At 40.0% G+C, this 23,326-nt stretch overlaps 2 protein-coding genes across 2 annotated transcripts; one reads left to right on the top strand and one right to left on the bottom strand.

Moving 5' to 3' along the window:
- The first annotated feature begins 2,872 nt into the window (after window positions 1-2,872).
- Window positions 2,873-6,877, top strand: LOC130720376 (receptor protein kinase-like protein ZAR1). Its single transcript, XM_057571006.1, has 2 exons — window positions 2,873-4,450; window positions 5,962-6,877. The coding sequence occupies exons 1-2, from the start codon at window positions 3,142-3,144 to the stop codon at window positions 6,600-6,602; spliced, it is 1,950 nt and encodes a 649-aa protein (XP_057426989.1). The 5' UTR covers window positions 2,873-3,141; the 3' UTR covers window positions 6,603-6,877.
- A 13,672-nt stretch (window positions 6,878-20,549) lies between these two features.
- LOC130719492 (uncharacterized) lies at window positions 20,550-21,818 on the bottom strand. The gene has a single exon (XM_057570116.1). It carries the CDS (start codon window positions 21,816-21,818, stop codon window positions 20,550-20,552), a length of 1,269 nt encoding a protein of 422 aa, XP_057426099.1.
- Window positions 21,819-23,326: the final 1,508 nt, after the last annotated feature.

Below are 23,326 nucleotides of genomic sequence, written 5' to 3'. Positions count from 1 at the left end.
TGGAAATCTCCCACGCTTTAGAGAATTTTTCCAATACTTCAACAACATCTTCCATTTTCCCAAGATCAAAATGCTCAAAATCTACACATTTCTTCAAATGGATTTTTGCCTTACTTGTGCGGAGAATAAAAGTCAAGATTTAGGAGGTACCAAAAATGATTTGTGTTTTACAATGACCAAATTCAGAAATAGTATATATATTACAAAGACCAAATATTTATTTAAGTCAAGTTGAAATTAGAAAATTTAATGGATTGTATGGATGAAAATGCTGTTAAACCTTATGAAAAATTTAAAGGCATGTTTGAATTTACATATACCCCTACGTTGCAGATAACGTTGCACCCTCTTGTTTCGCAATTTCTAATGTCAGTTGGCTCAATGTGGTTAAGGTGATTAGCAATAGTTTTTTCAATAAGACAAAGAGTTTAATGCATATGCACTAGTTTTACACAGTCATCCAATTAAAGCATACCACATAGGAGAGATAATTACATTTGACTTTAATTTTAATTAAAAGAATAAGATATTTTCTGATTTGGCGGAATTCAATTGGATGTCTGTGTAAAACTATTTTACACTGTCAGTGCATATCTATTAAACTCTAAGACAAAACCATCACTTTTATGTTGAATGAATGTTGGTTGGAGTGCAATATTATATTTTAAAACCCCAAACATTTTTTTGTAAAATCATCACTGCATGCATTATAACATTATCTTCTAAAGCTTATTTTTCATATCTTTTCTTTTTATAAAAAATAACAAAGATTATTGTTCATATATACTTAAAAATTAATTAGTTTTAATTTAAAGTTTAGATATTTCAGCTTATACATTTTTATTTTCTTTTAAAGTTTCATGTTATCTAGTAATATTTTTTTGAAAAATATTTTTACTTAATATAGAATTAAAAGAATAATGAAATGAATAAATTTAAGAGATATTTTTTGTGTAAGACTGATGTCCTTAATTATTCCGATGCAATTATGTTCGAGCTGAGAACATCCACATCATGGTGGGGCTAACTCTCACAGCGGGAGTTTTTTCTATCCATAAGACTCGAACTCGAAACCTTGCTTAAGGGGAATCAAACATGTACCACTTGAACCAACCACCCGTTGATAAATTTAAGTATATTAATTCCATTATAAAACACATAATTTTTGTATAACTTCACCATATTTAAAAGTCTTTTAACTAAAAAAAATTCTTCTTCTTTTTATTAATATTATCCAAATACTTGTCACACTATTTTTAAAATAAAATATCAAAATAGAAGTCACATAACAATTAATATACAATTTTTTAGTTTCAAAAAAAATACATTTAAAAAAAAGTTTGAATAAGCAAATGTTAGTCGTTAGTTGTTAGTAGGTTAGAAAATCCCTTCAAATTTTCCTTCCAGGATTTGTACATTTTTGAAAGTACAATTAGTCCATTAATATACATGGACTCAAACTCTATTTTACAAATTCATATTATCTTATATTTCAAAATAAAAATTCATATTGTCAGGGCCAGCCTGGGCCTGTGCAGGCAGGCCCACAGCCCAGAGCCTCCAAAAAAAAAGGGGCCCAAATTTTTTGTTTGTTTGGCTCTTTGGCCCACTAACCCACTTTGGCAGACTCACAAACAGATTTTTTTTTAATTTTTTTGTTTGGCACTTTGGCCCACTAACCCATTTACCCACCCCCATTTTAAACCCTAGTACTATTTTTTATTAGAAATAGTGAAATTGAAACGGTGAATGAAACACTGGAACTGAAACGTGAAGAGCACTGAAACGTGAAGAGCACAAAGCACTAAAACGTCAAAAAGACGACTTGAGTCACCCACCGCCAGTCCGCCACTGCTTCAACCGCGCGTCCGCGCCCCTGGCCGCCGGCGCCTCTGCTTGCCTGTTTCGTTTTGCTTTTGCAGTTCTGCTTCGTTTTTCTTTTTGCTTCAAGGTACTGACGTAGGAGATAATTTATCTCCTCCTTCATCCCTCAACTCCGGTACCCTTCTTCTCTCTTCAATTTCTTATTCTCTTTTTATTTTTTCTTACTTTGCATCTTGTGGGGATGAAAGGGATTGATGGAAAATTGAAAATTTTAGAAATAATTTATGATGCAAATTTTTACTGTTGAACTTGAATAATGCTACTCATGAAGTTATAATTGATTTAACTTCAATAATTATTAATTGTTGATACAAATTTGTATCTTGCTTGATTACTGTTCAAGAATCTTCACTTGAGTGTGATGACTTTGGCTTGTTTTGTTGTTATTCTTACTTTTGTACTGCATGAGTTTTTGGCATGTGAAAATTGTTGAATTGATTGATTGCCATTTGCAAGGTAGTGGGTTAGCATTGATAGCAATTGAGAATAATTTGTCGGAGAATATACAACATGAAAACTTGATTGAAAATTTTGCTTCAAAAAATGCTAGGAAAGAGGCTTTTTTTAAGTAGTTAATTATTTTTTTGATAATATTGACTAGAATATAACGTTTTGTTTATGTTAGTTACATATTTTTGAAGTTGTTGATGCTATTTACAATTTAAATAAATAATGTTCTTTAAAAAAAATTATTAGAGGTCAATTATTATTATTATTAGGGTTCAATTTTTTTTATTATCGACCTTGCATATTTGCATATTGTTTCAAACTCTGTTATGCAAATGAAAATTCAAACATCTTCAAACTAAGACATTGAATATTTTCAAAGTAACATTACTTGATGATATCTTTTTTGGGTGAAAAAAAAAATAACATTTATTGAAATTATATTTGTATTTGTACTTCCAAATAATAATATTGATATTTAAATCTTTTATGTTCACTTTATACAATTATACTCATTTCCCAGACTCATTAACGATAACCTGTCAGAAAAGAAAAGTAGCACAAGTATTGAGACAAAAATTCAAACTGTGCTAGCCACCTCGATATCACACCCTCCATCCCCTACTAATTTCAAACACAACCTCACTCACCACCACCTAGTACAATCCCGGGATCTCACCCACAACACTCCAACCATTTCTTCTTCTTCTTCTTCTACCTCCAATTTAACTTTTCTTCACTCACCATTCAGCAACACCTCGTTGCTAACTCTACCAACACACATTCCCAAATTCAACTCAAAACAAAACCATGCTTCTCCACATTTTCACTCTTCTCTATATCTCTCTTCCATTTATTTCCACTCTCAACTCCGACGGTCTCTCACTTCTAGCTCTAAAAGCCGCCGTGGAATCCGACCCCACCGGAGTCCTCCACTCGTGGTCCGACTCAGTCCCCACGCCGTGCAGCTGGACCGGAGTCTCCTGCTCCGGCGACCGAGTCACTCAACTCGCTCTCCCTTCCAAGAATCTCACCGGTTACATACCCTCTGAACTCGGCCACCTCACTTCGCTTCAACGACTCACTCTCTCTCACAACAACTTCACCAGAAACATCCCTTCAACCCTCTTCAACGACACCACAAACCTCGTCGTTTTGGACCTCTCTCACAACTCCCTCACCGGAACTCTACCTCCGTCAATCACCGCGCTCAAGAGGCTTACCCATTTGGATTTGTCTTCCAATTTGTTAACTGGGTCTCTCCCTGATTCGTTCTCCGAGCTCACCGGCCTCGCCGGGACGTTGAATCTTTCGCATAATCGATTCTCCGGCGGGGTTCCGCCGTCGCTTGGGAGTATTCCGGTCGCCGTGAGTTTGGATCTCCGGGATAATGAGCTCACCGGGAAGATTCCTCAGGTGGGGTCGCTTCTCAATCAGGGACCCACCGCTTTCTCCGGGAACATCGGACTCTGCGGGTTTCCGTTGCGGGATCCGTGCCCGGAAGCGGAAAAGGGGCCGGAGATTTTCCCCGGCGAAGACCCGGAAAATCCGAACCCGGGTCAGAATTCGGGTCGAACCGGTTTGGTGAGAGAAGAGAAGGGGTACGGGTCGTTGGTTCTTGCGGCGGTTGTCACCGGCGTGGCGGTGATGGGGGTGGTGGTTTTGCTCTCGGCGTGGATGCTGCGGCGGCGGCGGAGGTTGAGTGTTGGAGAGAGGGAGGGGAAGGGGAAGGTGGAGGGCGGTGAGGTTGGTGGGGTAGGGGAGGGGCAGAAGGGGAAATTCGTGGTGGTGGATGAAGGGTTTGGGTTGGAGTTGGAGGATTTGTTGAGGGCTTCGGCGTATGTGGTGGGGAAGAGCAGGAGTGGGATTGTGTACAAGGTAGTTGGCGTCGGGAAAGGGTCGATTCCGGCGGCGACAGCGGTGGCTGTGCGGCGGCTGAGTGAGGGTGATGATGATGCCACGGCGTTGAAGTTTAAGGAGTTTGAGTATGAGGTGGAGGCTATTGGGAGGTTGCGCCACCCCAATGTTGTTCCTTTGAGAGCCTATTACTATGCCAGTGATGAGAAACTCCTCATTACTGATTTCATCCGCAATGGAAGCTTGCATTCTGCATTGCATGGTATGGTTTCCCTTCCTAACACTCTATTTGTTTTTGTTCATAAAGTTTCTGAAAAAGTTTTAACTTCTATGCGGCGACGGGTAAAGTTTACACAATCGACCAATTGAAGAATGTGAGAAAATCTATTTTTTTATTTAATGAAAACTGAGTTTTTTAATTGACAAAAACATTTGGGAGAATCCAATTTTGCAAATTGTTAATGATCCTATGAGAGTGTATTATGTTTAGGAGAATTTTCAATAAAAAAAAAACATTTAGGAGAATCCAATTTTGCAAATTGTTAATGATCCTATGAGAGTGCATTATGTTTAATTTGGATGTCTATGTGTTATTTTTCATGCCACAGTCAAGTAAATAGAGAATCTCGTTTCCAATTTTTAGTTGCATTTAAAAGTGGATCTTGTTGCTTGTATTTGCTACATTGAATTTTCTTCTTTGTGTTAGTGGGCATTGGTGGTGTTGGGCATCTTGTGAGTGAATTCAAATTCAAGTTTTTGCTTTCCAGAGCTAATAATATTGCCATGTGATTGTGTCCATGATGATACTGTACATGTACAGGAGCATATTGACAAAACTTATAAAAGTTCTCACTAGTTGTAATGTAACTGTGTACTATTTGCATTGCATATTTGGGGACCACAAGCAATCCTGTCCTTTAGTGAATTGTGCTTCTGCACTTGAGAACCAAAATCCCTTTTAAATGGCTTTTGTCAGTGATCACTTTATGTGGGTGCATGTTTGGCATATTTTGTTATTATTTCTAGCATATGTAGTGGACTTTCAGTCAAATTGATCCTAAGTATCTATATGGTCCTGGGCAGATATAGTGTGATGGATCCAAAAATTTCACTGCATTGTATTGACCCCATTTGAGTGAGTGAAAACCCATGGTTTCCAATGCAATCATCTTGTTTCCCTAGTGATATGTCTCGTTAGATAGTGGACCACAGGGGATCACTGTCTAGTGATTCGGGACTGCATTCCCTGGTGTTCTTAATTCCACGTTTTGGGGTGTTGTGGTCCTCAAACTTATGGAAGTATACAGAATTTTATTTCCCCTCTGCTGAGATGTTGAACATCCAAACTCTAGTTACAATTTCGTAAATTAGATGTTAAAAGGAGGGGATTTGTAACTCTAAAGCACACTTACTGTTTTCGTTGTAACTGGTGAGGTCTCATTGTAAGCTAAAGGAAATTGTGTCTGTCTACCATGATATCGTATGTAAAATATGCATGGAATTCAATTCTAGAATATCTGATTCTGTGCAACTCTCTCTAGCTTTCAGCAGAATTGATTTTCGGGCTAAAATCAATTCTCCAAATTAACTCCCAAACATCTATATTGCCATCTACATCTAGATTGATTTTTCCCTATTAAAATTGATTATGAGGTTATTTTAAAAGTTAAAACACCCTTAGTGGTGGTTTGAGGTCATTTTCAATTTTCACTTTCCATTTAGAATGTTGTGTTAAGATTTTTTTGCTTTGTGTTGGTGTTTCTTTCTTTGCAGGTGGAGCTTCCAATTCATTACCACCATTACCATGGGCAGCAAGGTTAAAAATTGCTCAAGGAGCTGCAAGGGGCTTGATGTACATACACGAATTTAGCGGTAGGAAGTACGTCCATGGCAACTTAAAATCTTCAAAAATCCTAATAGATGATGATTTCCATCCTTACATATCTGGTTTTGGACTTACTCGTCTTGGTTTGGGTACCCTAAAGTCTACCACTACATTCACACACAAGCGGCAAAACTCAAACCAGTCCATTGCAACCTCTGCAATAGGTTCAAAACTTGCAGCTTCCTCTAAAAGCTACTTGGCACCTGAGGCGCGCATAGCTGGCACAAAGTTCTCTCAGAAATGCGATGTCTATTCTTTTGGGATAGTTCTGTTAGAGCTTTTGACCGGTCGAGTGCCGGATCCTGGACCTGAAAATGATCAAAAGGAGCTAGAGAGTTTTGTGAGGAAAGCATTCAGAGAGGAGCTGCCATTGTCGGAGATTATAGACCCAGCTCTTCTGCCCGAGGTTAATGCTAAGAAGCAAGTTATTGCATCGTTTCATGTTGCCCTGAACTGCACAGAACTTGACCCAGAACTGCGACCAAGAATGAGAACCGTGTCTGAGACCCTTGATCACATCAAAATATAGTGAAGGAGGACAGACAACCTTGTAAATGTTTTGTTCATGTGGCTAACCTTTTTCTTTTGGTGGTTTGAGCGGTGTTCATTTTGTAAGATTATTCTTGAAGGCATGGGAAACTACGTAGCTTGTTTTATGCATTGACTTAAGCAAATGCATTTCTTTTTCAATGGAAACTACATCCCATATCTTCACCTATCTCCCCCCCTCCCCATCTCCCCATATTGAAAAAAATTGTTCAGTGCATATACCTGTGTTTACATGGGGATATTTCATCTCTTTTCTTTCCTGCACAAACAAATGGATCCAAAGAGCGATTTAGGACTTGGATTAGATTATGAGGTATGCGGTTTTTATTTTGATGGTTTATTAGTTATTCTATGCTAAGTTTGCCAAATATGGTTCAAAATGTAAGTTTTTTAAAAAACAAGTTAGAAAACCAGAGTTATTGATGACAACTTGTGAAGTTCAGGCTCGGTGAGCCTGGAACTTTTAGATTTTTGAAAAGGTTCTTGACTCAAAAAAAGTGAAAACAAAAAAAAAACATCCAGTGATAACTTTGTGAATCAAAGTTGCGGTGAACTAGGGTTCTAATTTCAAAATGTTGGTGAAGAAACTAAGTTATCCTGAGATAACTCAGAAAAAATTAGGTTTTGGTGAACCGAGACTTGGATTTTGAAAGAAAACTCGAAGAGTGAATTAAAATGCGAAAAGGAAAGAACTAAAAGTAAATGTGCATGAAAAGTAAAAGAAAACACTTAAAGAAAGCATGGAAGTAATGCAAAAACAATAATGAAATGTGAAAAAAAATGCGAAAGAGCAAGTAAATGAAAAAAGGTAATTGCATTAATTAAAGAAAAGAAAAGGAAATGAAGGTGAATGAAACTTTGATACATTAACTTGTGTAGTCGCTTGTCTATGTGATTGATGGCCACTTGGACGATTAGAGTGTTAGTATTCTTGTGTCCAACATTTTTTTCCAAACTACATTGATCTATTTATAGTGCAAGAATTCACATAAACTAACTAATCCTACAGAATAGACTAAGACTTAAAGGAAACTACTTAATCTAAGTCGTTTCCTCAGCATGACTTGTGTTTCCTCGAACCCGTGTCTAGACTTGATCCTCACACACCCATGTTCTAGTAATTGCTTCCATCGTGGTTGTGTGATAGCTTGGCTACGTGAAGCCTCCCGATCCTTGAGGTCGTGGATTCTAGAAGTAGGAGGTTCTAGTTGCGGCCTTGAGCTTCAAATTCTGCAAGTGACCTCGAATCAAGTGCATCGATTAACTTTGAGTGATTCTTTCTTTTTCTAGCCTTACATGAGATTTCCCTAAGTGTTGGGACCAAATGGTTATCAAAACCCTCAAGTAGTTCGAACAATATTTGATGCGAGTCTAAATTTCATGCTAAACGTCTTCACTTCACTAACACTTCACACTTAATTTATGCAATTCTTTTACAGTAACTACGTTCTTTCAAGTTTATTTGCATAATGTAGGTAAAAATGAGCAAAGAGTAGAAAAGGTGGAAGAGAACACTAAAAAGGATGTCAAAGTGTGGATTGAACGTGATGACGAAACAGCACGATCGAGTTGCATAAAGCAACACCCGTGCCAAAGTAATTTAAAGACCGCGATCATGCACCAACTCTTCTTGCCTTTGCTAATGTGTTCAAAGCCAGCACAATCATGCTTCCTAATGCATGTTTGTGCTACCTGGCCATAACCCTTATGAAAATCCCTAAAATATTCTATTTAAAGAGAGGTAAAGCACCAGAGAAGGATATACAAAGGACTGAGATGCAAATAAGTATCACAAGAAAGGAGGGTTTCAATTGTGTACTTGAAATTTACTTTTTAAACTTTGTTTTAAGAAAAAAATATAAGTTCTTTTGTAAAAACGTTTAAGTATGACTTTTCACAAACTGTTTAGTGCAGCGGAAGTAAAACAGTAAATAGGACAGAACGATCAGCACACAGAGATTTATACTGGTTCACCCTAAACGACTGGGAAACGTCCAGTACTTGGCCACCACCAAGATTTTCACTAGCAAGTATCAAGGACTTCTCCAATACAAGTATTCGACAGGACTTCTCCAAGTATTATCACAGACTTCTCCAAGTATTCTACAGGACTCCTCCTACAAGTATTGTTCAGGACTTCTCCAAAATCTTACAAAGATTTAAATCACTCTACAGGGATTCTCTTCTTTCAAGAGTAGTGGTAGAGAATTTATAGCACTGGAACTCTAAGTGTTTGGTTTCAGATCTGACTTTGGATCACTTAAAAGTTCTAACAAAAGTGTAAAGAGAATAAAGAGATATGACTCTTTTAAGGTACGAGGTTTTCTCTTTCACTTGCAGAATTTAATGGCTTGTGTTTGACACTTAGGAATTTCTGCTTGAGCTTTGAATGCTGTTGAGAAGTTTGAAATGAATGCTTGTTTTCTCGGAGTTAATTCTTCTTTTCTTCAGATCTTCAAGAGTGGCTTAAATACTTGCTTGCTAGTGTTGTAGCCATTGTGAGACAATATCCAACCGTTGAGATAGCCGTTGTAAAATGAGATCGAGCCGTTGATTCAAACGACTTGGTTGGTAGCTTCATTAAATGTTGCTTCAGAAGCGAGTCTATCCTTTAGCTAAAAAGATAATATTTGTCAGCTAGTAGGTGGTGATAGACTTTGGGCTACTTTTCAGACATGAGACAATTTGGCAATTTGATGTTGACGGCTTGTACTTTTCCTTGTTGGCCAGCGTGCCTTTTGCTGAAGCAAACTTGTCTTCATGTGATCTAGTTTGAATGCAAAACAAATAGTTGTCATTTGATTTGAATGTGAGACAACCGGTTGTAATCAAACTAAGACTTTGGCGCTCAAAATTTGTCTTTGTTAGATTTGACTGACGACGTGACATTGAACGGCCAGAGACTTGAGGCTGAAGAGCGATTGATTCTACTTTACAAAACTGTTATGTAGCAACAGGACTCTTCTTCTTTCTGAGATATTTTTCCTTTAAAGGAGTGATAGAACGTTGAAGCGTGTAGTATACTTTTGAGTTTCTCCCGAAATCAGAAACGTTATCAATAGTTTAATTTCCAGTGAAACTTCTTATATAAAATTGTTATGATCAAAATAAGATTTAAAAACGTTATGATGCGTTTGAACTTAACAATCTCCCCCTTTTTGATAATGACAAATTTTCTAGAAAAGGTGGTATAGAAATTATAAACTCCCCCTGAGTTTAGTAACGTTTTCAAAAGAGTACAGTTTGACGCTTGTAGTTCTAAAGACTTCTTTTACTTCACTCCCCCTGACTAAATTATTCTTTGTTAATTTTTTTTTTTTACTTTTCTACTTACCCTTTCTCTTCTCCCCCTTTTGGCATTATTAAAAAGAATACGTTAAACATGAAAGACGTGCATATCATGTATAATAACTTAAGTACTTAAACAACAAGGTTCAAAGAGCAGAGTGCAAATGTTCAATAATTAAACTTCATAAAGAGAGAGAGATAGAGAGTGGTCATTAGCCAAAACGGTTCAGAATCAGCTCAATCTTGGAGGTGAGATCATAGAATAGATTGTTGATGTGATTCTTATGATCCTCGAAATCTTCTCTGCGGACAAATTGATCTTCCAGAGGTTTCTCTTTATAGACATGCTCTACTTCATTCCCTTGATCATCATCTTCATTGTCATCATCAGAGATGATGAGCCGTTCATCTGTAGTCGCACTGTTCAGTGGAACTGAACATTCACCTTCTTCTTGGAGCTTGGCCTTTCCTTTGATTAAATGAAGCTTTTCTGGATTCAAGATGATGTATGGAATGTTCCTTGGCAACAGTATGAAAACCCAATTGCCCAGCAGAACAATTAAAGCGTAGGACAGTGTGCCAACATAACCTTCAATTGCACAGACTTGCCATTCATCCCAATCTGGTACTTTGCTTGCTTCCAGTTGAAATTTGTACCCAACATCAGAAGGTCTTTTCCAAGATACAAATACAGAATGATTGGGGCCTTCTCAATCCTCTTGATTAATTTTGCCTGAAAGACCTTGAAATGGGCCTTGGTTGTTCCTGCAGTGCGCCTACGCTTGATAGCAGAGGACACTAGCGTCTGAAGACGCCTCTTTCTCGCTTGAGAAAGGATGCGAACAGTACCGTGCCCTGCGTGTTGTTTTGGGGTGCTTTCATTAGACGGTTCTTGTGTAGTGTTTTGGAAAGGTTGACCGATTTGAGTGGTCAGAGTTAAAGGGAAAAACTGAAATAGCTGAGATTTTGGTTTGGTGGTTTGAACAGAACGTTCCTCATCGGAGGAATCCATAGTAAGGACATGAGAAAATTTTGGAGAACTGTGATCAGTGGGATTCACAATTTGTTCTTCTTGGTGTGGTTGAGGTGAGAGTGATTTTGGTGAATGGTGTGGGTGTTGTGGTGTGATAGAGTGGTTTGGATCACATGTGTCATCAAATAAAGAATTAACAAATTCTTGATTTGAAAGTTCAGAGATTACCTCTTGATGTGGAAAAGTGGTTTCCAAGGAGTTTGATAGCTTGGTGTGAAGGACAAGGTCTTCTTCATCAACTAGCTCATCAGGTTCACTAGCCAAGATCTTCTTTTTACAGTAGAGGGGCCGTTGAACTTGTTCAGCAGGTTCATCATCAAACTACTTCCTCAGGCGTTTAAGCTTTTTCTTGGGTTCTCCAGGCTTGCAAGCTGGAGACCCTTGCCCAGATCTTGTTCTTGAAGCAATGGGATGAGAAGCAGGTTGTACTGGAACTCCACCTTTGATGATTTAGATGGATCGTTCCTTGGTAGGAGCTTTGGGCACATTCCTGGACTGTTCCGGCTTGTCCTCAGGAAACGGTGCGATTCGTAAGGCACCAGAAACAACTCTCTTGGTTGGTTCCTTGCCAACTTGATCAGCTAGTTCCTTCAAGTTTTTCAACTTTCCTTTGCCAGCTTTGGCAGTGGCATCGGTTTTCTTCTTTTCTCTTACAGCTCTTTTCTTCTTGGTCAGATATTCATCAGGGACCTCCGAGTCATCATAGGTGATGTTCATTTTGCTCACATCTCCCAGCTTGATTGGAGTAGGCCAGATGATATATTCTTCCAATCGTTCAGCCTTGTTCTCTACAAACTCGGCGGTAATACCTTTCTTCTCAAGAATCACAGTCAATAGGGATCCAAAAGGAAGTTATCCTTTTCCCATTTCCAGAAAGTTGAGCAAGTAGTTCCACATCAAATGAGCAGGGTTGATTTTCACTCTTTTCACAATCTTGTAGAGAGCGTACCTTGCATGTGAATTCACATGTCCTCTAGCACCATCTTTGGGAAGAACAACTTTGCTGGTCACAACATTGTTGAACTTGAGCTCATCTTTGAGATATCTCACTTCCACCAGCAAAGGGTCTTCTGGATTTTTCCAGATACACCGGTAGTCTTATGCCTTTGACAACCAAACGGGAGAGTATCTCTCGCCTTGAACAAGGCTCACATTGAGAGCCTCAGCGACGTCTTGCAGTGTGACGTCGATGATCTTGTTGTTCGCCCTTGACTTGATGGTTTCCCGACTCTTCACCACAACACAGTCATAAAATTCCTTGACAAGAGGCACATAAACCTCACGTTGTGCCATATTGTATACAGTTTCCCAGTCTTGATACAGGAGATCAGTGAGTCCTGCTATTTTCACAAATGCAAAGACCTTCATGTCCAGATATCTTGGTGAAACGAGAGCATTATCACCCAGTTTCTCAGTCTAGACGACTCTTATCTCTTGGTTTTGAACTGATCGTTGCTGATTGATCCTGTCAGATCTTCTCTTCAAGATTTCCATTTCAATCTTTGTGTAAGGTGACTTACCACCCTTCTTGGAAGGAGCTTTGGAAGCAGTTGCAAGAACTCCGACCATTAGGTTTTTGGAAAAGAAAGAGACTTGCAGAGAGAATGGGGTTGCTTTTCTTGGAAGAGAGAGAGAGAGAGAGAGAGAGAGAGAGAGAGAGAGAGAGAGAGAGAGAGAGAGAGAGAGATAGAGAGAGTATTTTGCAAATGAGATAGCGTGAGGGAAGTTTACAAAATCTCTTAGGGATATGTTGATTGAGAATATGGAATGACGGTTTTGGAAGGAAGTGTAAAAGACAGTTTTCTTTGGAGAGAGAAAACATTAAACAAATAGGTTGAGATTACACGCGCGATAAAAGCTGATTGAGTAACTGTTACGCATTGAATGTGATGTGACTTTTCAGAAAAGAACTGTTGAAGCACGTTCCACGGATATGATGACGTTGAACTTTTGACAATTGAATTGCCAGCTGTGACTGAACGGTAGCGAAGATAGATTCATAGTACAGTGTAACACTTGAGCAGTTATCATTGGCTTCTTGCTGATAGAACTGCTGAACGATACATAATCGATTCACCGAACGGTACCTGCAAAATAGAAAGATTGCGTTTTCGTACCTTCAATGAGCAGATTGCATATTGATTCTTTTTCTCAAGTCTGAGAATCTGCCTTCCAGTAATGGTTTTGTGAGAATGTCAGCAAGTTGATCTTCAGTATGAACATAAGACACATCAATATGTCCTTTTCCAACTAGATCTCTAATGAAGTGATGTTTGATTTCAATATGCTTTGTCCTTGAGTGCTGAACTAGATTTTTCGCTATATTTATAACACTTGTATTATCACACAATAAAGGTATGTGGTTCTCATGGATATTGTAATCTTCAAGTTGATGTTTGATCCAAAGAAGTTGAGTACAACAAGAACTGGCTGCAACAGTGGATAGAGAGATGGTGCTTTGTCTTTTGCTAGACCAAGAAACTAAACAGTTTCTTAGAAAATGACATCCTCCACTGGTGCTTTTTCGCTGAACTCTATCTCCAGCATAGTCAGCGTCACAGTACCCATTTAGCCTGAAATCACTGGAATCTGGCACATAGGCAAACACTGAACATGATGTCAGGTCTGCTTGATGTAAGATACAGAAGAGATCCTATCATTCCTCTGTACGATGTTGGATCAACCGGTGAGCTCTCATCGTTCTTGTCCAGAATGGTGTTTGGATACATTGGAGTGCTCATCTCATTTGAATTTTGCATGTTGTATTTCTTGAGCATATCCTTTATGTATTTGGTCTGATGTATGTAAATCTTGACTTTCTCTTGCTTGATTTGGAGACCAAGGAAGAATTTCAGTTCTCCCATCATACTCATCTCTAATTCGCTTTGCATGAGTGTCGAAAATTCTTTGCATAGTTTATCACTGGTGGCTCCAAAAATGATGTCATCAACATACAGTTGTACAAGAATGTAATCGTCCTTCAGATGTCTTCTGAACAGTGTGTTGTCGATCTTTCCCCTTGAGAAACCGTTCTTCATGAGAAAGCTGCTCAAACGATCGTACCATGCTCTTGGCGCTTGTTTTAAACCATAAAGAGCTTTCTTGAGTTTGAATACATGTTCAGAGGCTGATGGTTCTTCAAATCCTGGAGGCTGCTTCATGTAAGACCCAAGTTTTTAAGTTTAGAATAAGGGAATAAAATTCCTATTCACGATTAGGTTTGATGTATCGTGAAGGAAAACTTGAACAAGTGTTTATTGAATGGAATAAATTTATGAAGGAGAAAGTTCAGGAAAAGGCTAAGGATTGTATCAAAGTCGATAAAAGATATAGCACGATTAGTATACGCTTAAACCTAGGGCAAGAGCGCTAGTAAATAGCTGATTTGCACTTAAAGACACGATGGAAACTAATTCCAAAAATCTTCAGAGAAATGTTAGAACTTCTCTTAATCCTTCCATGACAAGCGTTTCGATACGAAACCCTGAGATATACGAACGTCCGATTCTAATTCTCGGAGGTTTGCCGAAACTAAAACCCTGATAGCTCAAGAAACCTAAAATGAACGGTCGATGAAGACTTTATCTATTCGGAGCTTCAAACGAAGATTCCACACAGGTACACCCATTTCTCTTGATGTTTCCAATCTTTCCTCAGAAGAAAGTTTTCTCATCCGACATTCACTGCAAAAAGTAGTTTTTCGGGTAAAATAGATTTACACCGACTTTGGATTGTTTACCTTAATTCCAAGAAACCTCTTTTGAGTTTTGGAATTCTGTCGCCAAAACCTATCTTAGAATTCACGGAGGATGGCACAGGAAAAATCGAAATCGCAAAATTTTCATTTTCCCGCATTTTCCCATCCCCTATAAATAGGAGAGAAACCAAAAACTCTTCACCATTTGCAACCCAAACCCGCGAGCTTAAGGAGAAGGATGGGAGAAGAAGATTTTCGCCGTTTCTTGCTTGATCGTTGCTCTGACAATTGCTACTTGAAGGTATCGAGGTATAGATGCTAGTCCTTACTTCTGATCGTCAATTCCGTCGTTTTTCACTATATCTTTCTGTGCTCTAAGTTTTGAGGTTTTTGCAAAACTGTCCAAATAACTTCATCTTTCTATCTAAACCTCTTCCCTACGTGCCCAAGAGCATGTTTAGCGGATTACATTTCGCCGATTCTCGCCGAATTTCCGCCGAGTTTCAATTCTGCTCCAAATACCCATTTTTAGACAAAGTTTCATCCTTTATACTGAAAACTTTCGACTTAGCTTAGCGCTAGTAGGATTTGTTGTTATAAACGTCGTTGGTGACGTCCCCATCCAATTTGTTTTTCGAATTTCCAATTTTGAAATTCTGAGCTAAAAATATTGACCAAAATACTCTTTGCTCGCTGAGCAGTTTTGACCATCATGAGATAATGTATTTATAATTAATTGTCTTTTGTCGCAGAATCGACATTTGCCTTAGGGTATGCTTTTAGAGACAATAAGTTAGCTAGAACACGTGGCGACGTGTCGAGTGAGGTCGGAGACGTTGTTTGGCTAATCACTTTGCATTCATGCACACATTAAGAGGTTAATACACGGTGGGATGCCGGACCTCGATGGATTCCAAAATGGTCATAAGACCGGATTTCCACGTAAGAACACTGCGGTGATTCTTAGTAGCAGACCGAAATGGCAGACCTCCGGGTTTACTGCTGATCTGACTACCGTTGTTGTTGGTGTAAGAGGCACGCGGGCCGAATTGGTCCCACCGTGGTTGGTGTTAGGGCTGATCCGTTGATGCCCATCCCTCCGGAATGCATCTTGTCAACCGACATCTCATTCATGCAACATGCATACTGACTTAGTTGCCGAGTGTGATTGATACTTGTTAATCTTACTTGATGCATGTTAATTATTATTATTGTCATTTATATTCATTGGGAGATATACAATGTTATGATGCTATCACTAACTACTAAGCCTAAGTAGCTATCCCTTAAACTGTATCTATTGGAGTTATTACTTACATAAGGGCCCGTTTGGTGCGACGTATAGTATAAGGCCTGATAGTATAAGACCTGATAGTATTAGGCCTGATAGTATAAGCCCTGATAACTTTCTTATACTATCAAGCGTTTGGTCATACTCTGTATAATTTATCATATCGTTTAAATTAATGCAATTTTATGTTTAATGAAGTATTGAATAATGATATATAATAAAAATCAAATATGGAGGTGATTATAACAGTGGTGGCGGTGGTGATGGAAGTGGTGGTAGGTTGGTGGTGGTGGCGGCAATGGTGGTAGGTTGGTGTTGGTGGCGGTGGTGGTGACAGTGGAGATAGGTTGGTGGTGATGGTGGCAGCGATGGTGGTTGTGGTGGTGACGATGATACGGTGGTGGTGGTGGTGGTAAGGCGGTGGCGGCTACGGTGGAGGGTGGAGGCAATGGTGGTGGTGGTGGCGATAGGGTGGTGGTTGTGGTGTCGGTGGTGGCGGTAGGGCGGTGGTGGTGGTGCTGGCGGTGGCGGCAACACCGGTGGTGGCAGCGGTGGTGGTGATCGGGTGGTGGCAGCGATGGTGGTTGTCGTGCGACAATAGGGTGGTGGTGGTGGTGGTAAGGCGGTGGCGGCTTAGTAGGGTGGCGGCGACGGTTGAGGGTGGAGGCAATGGTGGTGGTGGTGGTGATAGGGTGGTGGTTGTGGTGGCGGTGGTAGCAATAGAGTGGTGGCGGCGATTATGGTGGTGGTGGCCATAGGGTTGTGGTGGCGGTGATTATGGTGGTGGTGGCGGTAGGGCGGCGGTGGTGGTGATGGCGGCGGTGATCGGGTGGTGGTGGTGCTAATGGTAGTGTAAGTTGGCAGCAATGGAGGGTGGTGGGGATGGTGACTTATACGTCACAACCTTATCATGTCTTATCCATCACTCACATGATGGATTAAATAATACGTCATTTTAACGTATAAGGGGACTTTGATGGATAAGCTTATACAATACAATGTCATCACCAAACAATGGATAAACTCATAATGTATTGTATAAGCTTATGCTATCATGGAGGACTGGTTCACGATGGTTCACCCTTCGGGGGGGGGGGACTAGATTCGAGATGCTCGATCAGGATGACCCCGGCTCATGGGTGGTCGACCCCGCTGGCCACCGAGCGACTTACTCGGGGAGGATTATGGAGGACCGTGTCGACCGTCTGGGACACTTGACGGAAGGAGTGCTGAGGAGATACACTGTGAGCTTCAACCTGCCACCCGGCATGCACTGCAGACCCGGTGTAGGAGCACCACCACCACCGTCATCTTCGGATGATGAGGACCCCTCAGAGGAGGAGCCTGTGGGAGGGACTTCTGCGGAGTCTAGCTCACCCACTGTTGCTGTCATTGATGACCATGGCTCGGGCCCTAAGCCCGTGAGGCTAGCACAGGAGCGTGTCACGGTAGCGAGAGGAGGGAGGATGGTGTACATTGACTTAGTCGTTCTGGATTCCGATTCGGATGATGATCATGCTAGTATGCAGTTATGAGTGCTGGTGTGAGCTCCTCTAGACAGGATTAGTGTAGGAGTAGAGTCATAGCTCTGACCGTCATGTTTCATTTGGGGACAGGTAGTTTCCTGACCGATAGCTTTTTGTGTGGTTTCTCTACGGAAATCACAGAGAGATGGTTGTACTAGGGGGTCTTGTTTTAGGCCGTATGGGCTGACTTATTCTCATTTTTGAGGGATTGTGTTGCGAACACTTGACCTTCCCTTTTGGATTGTACATATTGCCTACGAGCGTTACTTTTTGTTACTTCCTGTCACTGGAGGATACTCGTGACGTGGTTCGCTACTTACAGCGGGGGCTGTAATTATATATTGTACATTAGTCATGCTGTCTTTTATCTATGAGTTTTATTTCATTAAGTTCGTAGTTTTATCAGTTAAGCAAATCAAAAAAAAATTTATTCACGTTTTTCCGCTTTAATTTCTTTTTGGTTACTAAAGTGACGCCACCGAAATCGGGGTGTTACACTTCACATAAACTTCTTCTTCAATTACCCCATTCAAAAAGGCACTTTTGACATCCATTTGATATAATTTGATGGAGTGTTGACATGCAAAAGCTAGAAGAATGCGAATTGCTTCAATTTTAGCCACGGGAGCAAAGGTTTCTGTGTAATCAATTCCTTCTTGTTGATGGTACCCTTGAGCAACCAGTCTTGCTTTGTTCCTTGTTACTTTTCCATTTTCATCCATCTTGTTTCTGAAAACCCACTTGGTACCAATGATTGATTTTCCTTTAGGCTTAGGTACGAGTGTCCAGACTTCGCTTCTTTCGAACTGATTTAGTTCTTCTGGCATGGCTAGGATCCATCCTTCATCTCGTAAAGCTTCATCTACGATTTTAGGTTCAATTTCTGAAATAAATGCGCTGTTGGATTCTTCTCTGAAGGCGGATCTTGTCTTGACTTTTTCTGAGACACTTCCAATAATTTGTTCTGGTGGATGATTAGATTTGTATTTCCACTCCTTTGGTAGAGAGATACCACTTGATGTCATCACATGATCAGACGGTTCTTGAGACTCTGATTGAGAAGCAGTGGACTGTTCTACAGGTGAGACGTCAGAGGGTAGAACTTCCTTGGAGATCTCTTCATCCTCTTGATCAGATAGATCAAGATTTAGAAAGTCTCTTTCCAAACGATCAGTTGATTCGGTTGAGTGATCGTCAAACTTGACATTGATGGATTCCTCGACTGCTTTCTTCCTAGAGTTGAAAACTCTGTAGGCTTTAGAGTGAGTGGAGTATCCAAGGAGAATACCTTGATCAGATTTGTTGTCAAATTTTCCAACATTGTCCTTAGTGTTGAGTATGAAACATTTGCACCCAAAAGGATGAAAGTACGAAACGGTAGGACGTCTTCCACGCTATAGCTCATAAGGAGTCTTCTTTAGTAACGGTCGCATGGATATTCTGTTTTGGATGTAGCAAGCAGTTTCAATAGCTTCAGCCCAAAAGTACTTAGGTATCCAAGGAGAATACCTTGATCAGATTTGTTGTCAAATTTTCCAACATTGTCCTTAGTGTTGAGTATGAAACATTTGCACCCAAAAGGATGAAAGTACGAAACGGTAGGACGTCTTCCACGCTATAGCTCATAAGGAGTCTTCTTTAGTAACGGTCGCATGGATATTCTGTTTTGGATGTAGCAAGCAGTTTCAATAGCTTCAGCCCAAAAGTACTTAGGTAGAGAGGTTTCACTTAGCATCGTTCTTGCCATTTCTTGAAGTGACCTGTTCTTGCGTTCAGCAACACCGTTTTGCTGAGGAGTTCTGGGAGCTGAGAGTTGATGAGTGATGCCTTCTTGTTCACAAATTTTTTCAAAATCTTCATTTACAAATTCTCCTCCACGATCACTGCGGATGGTTGTGATGCAGTAGCCTTTTTCATTCTGAACTCTCTTGCTGAATATTTTGAATGCTCGGAAGGTTTCATCTTTGCTTGTTAGAAAAAATACCCAACAAAATCTTGTGTAGTCATCGAGTATGACAAAACAATATCTTCTTCCAGAGATACTAGCTACTCTAGTAAGTCCAGACAAATCCATATATAAAAGGTCCAGAGGTTTGCTGGTGCTGACAAAGTTTTTAGCTCGACAGGAGGTACGATGCTGTTTGCTTTGAACACAAGCAGAACATGTAACATCAGATTTGATAGTCAGTTTTGGCAGACCACGTACTAAGTCATTACTTATGATTTTAGTGATGGTCCTTAAGGAAGCATGCTCTAGCTTGCTATGCCAAAGCCAAGTATTGTCCTCTGATGATACTAGACAAGTTACATTTTTATTTGCTAGATTTTCCAAGTTCGTCTTATATAGATTCCCTTGTCTCTGAGCTTCAAAGATGATCTTGTCATCGGTATCAGTGACACTACACTTCACTTTATTGAAGGAAACAGTGAACCCACTATCACATAATTGACGTATGCTAAGTAGATTGTGTTTTAATCCTTCAACCAACAGAACATTATTAATCACAAGGAGTGGTTCCTTACCAACATTACCTTCTCCAACAATGAGTCCTTTCTGATTTCCTCCAAAAGTAACTGATCCACCATTCCTTTTAGTTTGGATCTTTGGGAACATAGACTTTTCTCCCGTCATGTGACGCGAGCATCCACTGTCCAGGTACCATTGTTGGCGTTTCCTTCGTTCTGTTAAATAAGTCTGCAACAGAGATAATTGACTTTTTAGGTACCCATATTTTCTTGGGTCCTGAAGGGTTAGTAGCATTTTTAGGAGGAACCTTCTTTTCATAAGAAGTTTTCCTTTCATCTCGCTCAATTTTGCAGTTCACAACAAACTTAGTTTGACCAGACTCAGATGATGTAAAGGATATGTCAGTCATGTTTTCACTAGATGAGGCTGATTCATTGTCAAAACCTAATCCACTTTTATCATACAGTTCGCGACTGTTGCCGCACAGTTTAACTAGATTATCATGACCAATTGTGAATGTAGATAAATCATCTATTAAAACTTTAATTCTTTTCTTCAAAGTAGTTATTTCCTTAACGGAATCTTGTTCCTTTAAGGCAGTGTTTTCTTTAACTATGTGGTTCTTTTATGTCAACACTTTTTCATGCTCTAGTTGTAGCTTAGCAAACTGTTTCTTTAAGGTTTTGTATTTTTCAGATAATGCATATGAATGTTCAAGTAGTTCATTGAATTCTTCTTTAAGATTTCCAGGTTTTACCTCATCATCCTCTTCATCGTCTGAACTTTCTGCAGATGCCATGAGAGCAACGAGTGCATCTTCATCTTCATCTTCATCATCATCTTCTGAACTGTCCTCAGAGTCATCCCATCCGGCTGCTAAGGCTTTCTTTTTCTTGTAAAATGGTTTCTTGATTGACTTTTTCGCTAGTCTTGGACAGTCCGGCTTGATGTGACATGGCTTTTTACATTCGAAGCATGTAATGTTGCTCTTGTCTATATTTGAGCCGCTTTCACCTTTGTGAGTGAAAGATTTCTTTTTCATGCTTGATTCTCGTTTGTTGTCTTTCCTTGATGTTCCTTTTCCTTTTTGTTGTTTGATCCACATTCTCTTGAACTTCCTGTTGAAGAGAGCTTGTTCATCCCCTGACAGTTCTTCTGAGGATTCTTCTTCTTCAGATTGTTCCTTTGTTTGAATGGCTTTTGAACTGTTTTCTTTGAACGCAATGTTCTTATGCTTCTTCAGTCCTTCGTCATTTGCCAGTTCTATTTCATGAACCTTTAGAGATCCGAGGAGATCTTCCAGTCTCAATGTGCTGAGATCTTTAGCTTCTTGAATAGCGGTGACTTTGGGTCTCCATCTCCTGGGAAGGAATCTTAGAATCTTTGTGATTTGATCAACATTTTCATATTTGCAATTAAGATTCCTAAGACCGTTAACGATGGTTTGGAATCTTCCAAACATATCATCAATGCTTTCATTTTCCTTCATCTTGAAGGTTTCATATTCAGCCACAAGTAAGCTCACTTTGGCTTGTATGACATTTGCTGTACCTTCATACGCAAGTCCTAGAGCTTCCCAGACTTCTTTGGCTGTAGCTAGACCATCAACTTTGTCCAGCTGAGATTTGCTCAAAGCACATAACAGGAACAACTTTGCTCTAGCGTGGAGTTGATAGTCTTTGCGTTGTGCTTCTGTTAGTTGATCTTTCTTTATAGGTTCTCTAGCTTTATCTTTGTGACCAATGTTTCCATTTTCAATGATGTCCCACAGTTTGTAGTTTGAGGACTCAATGAATAGTTGCATGTGGGTCTTCCAGTACGGATATTCAGTTCCATCAAAGAATGGAGGCTTGTTGGTGGATGAGCTCGTAGCTATTGCTAGATCTTCTGCCATGGATCTTTACTCTACACCTGTTTAAGATGTTAGTTTTCTAGAGACTAAGTTCTGATGCCAATTGAGATGCAAATAAGTATCACAAGAAATGGGGGTTTGAATTGTGTACTTGAAATTTACTTTTTAAACTTTGTTTTAAGAAAAGAATATAAGTTATTTTGTAAAAACGTTTAAGTATGACTTTTCACAAACTGTTTAGTGCAGCGGAAGTAAAATAGTAAATATGCACTACTAAAAAAACGTGATTTACCGACGGATTTTAGCGAGGGAACATAATCCGTCGCTATTGGCGACGGAATCAGCGACGGATCGACGTTTTGAAAATGAACATTCAGTTTTAAAATTTAGCGACGGATGTTACCCCTCGCTGTTGTTCCGTCGCTACTTCCATTTTATTATTTTATATTGCACATTAGCGACGGATTTATGCCGTCGCTGCTGACCTCCCGTCGCTAATTCCCTCGGTAAATTTTGTAAGAAGTTAGCGACGGAAAGCTAACAGAAATTCCGTCGCTAAATATATTGTTTTTTAAAAATGACTAATTTTCCTCCCAGATTCGAACCTGGGTCTTGTCTCCAAATGGAAACGCCTTAGCCATTTGAACTGGATGACATATTTTATAATATGTTTTGAAATAAATATATTTTACTTTAAAAACACTACTAGGTTAAAATATTTCTAAACACTTGACCAAATCCATTCACTCATGCTCACAAACACACTCAGATCGAAACCTCTCCTCTCACACGGCCGCCGCCCTCTCATCTCACTGACTGTTCATCGCCACCGCTCCCTCCCACGCCCAGCCGCCGCCGGCTGTAGGCCCCCCTCTCCCTCTCTCACTCCCAGCCGCTCTCTTGCTCTCTCTCTCTCTCCCTCTGCAGATCTTCAACCGCGCCCAAATCTCCAGATCTCGCGCGTCCTCTCCCTCTGCCACTGTTCCTCCGTTGCGCCGCCGCTCAGCCAGGTGCAGCCCTCGCCGCCTCTAAGCCTCGCCTCCTCCACTTGCAAACCCTCCAGCCAACGCCTCCTTCATCTTGTGTGTCGAAGCCACACACAACAACTTTCAAACCCCTTCGCGTGTCTGACTCTCACATGGCCGCCGCCTTCTCCTTCTCGACCGCTCGTCGCTCGCAAACCACCACAAGCTTAAGGGAACCCTCATCCTCCATCGCCGGTTAACGAAAACGAAAATTTCTCAGGTAATTGAAATTCTTCTTCTTCCGCTCACCATTTATTTTGCTAGTGAGATCCCTTTCTCATATTCGTAAGGAATCTCCATAGATCAAATGCAAATAATTTATAAAAAAGCATACTTTAGTTTTATAGTTCATTGCTGGCAAGAGGAAGTTGATACATGGACATAGGCAATGAGGACTGTAACGTACCTTGTGAATGGAAAGGGAAAAAGAGAATATGATGTGAGAAAGAGCTGGAAAGTGATGCGATCCATGTCCACAAACTTGAAAATTGAACAACAGTTGCATGTGTATGTAGTGGTGGACTG

The sequence above is a fragment of the Lotus japonicus genome, chromosome 5, assembly GCF_012489685.1.
Source record: "Lotus japonicus ecotype B-129 chromosome 5, LjGifu_v1.2".
NCBI classification, from domain to species: Eukaryota; Viridiplantae; Streptophyta; class Magnoliopsida; order Fabales; family Fabaceae; genus Lotus; species Lotus japonicus.
The sequence above is the reverse complement of the archived record's forward strand: the minus strand, read 5'-3'. Positions and strand labels throughout refer to the sequence as shown.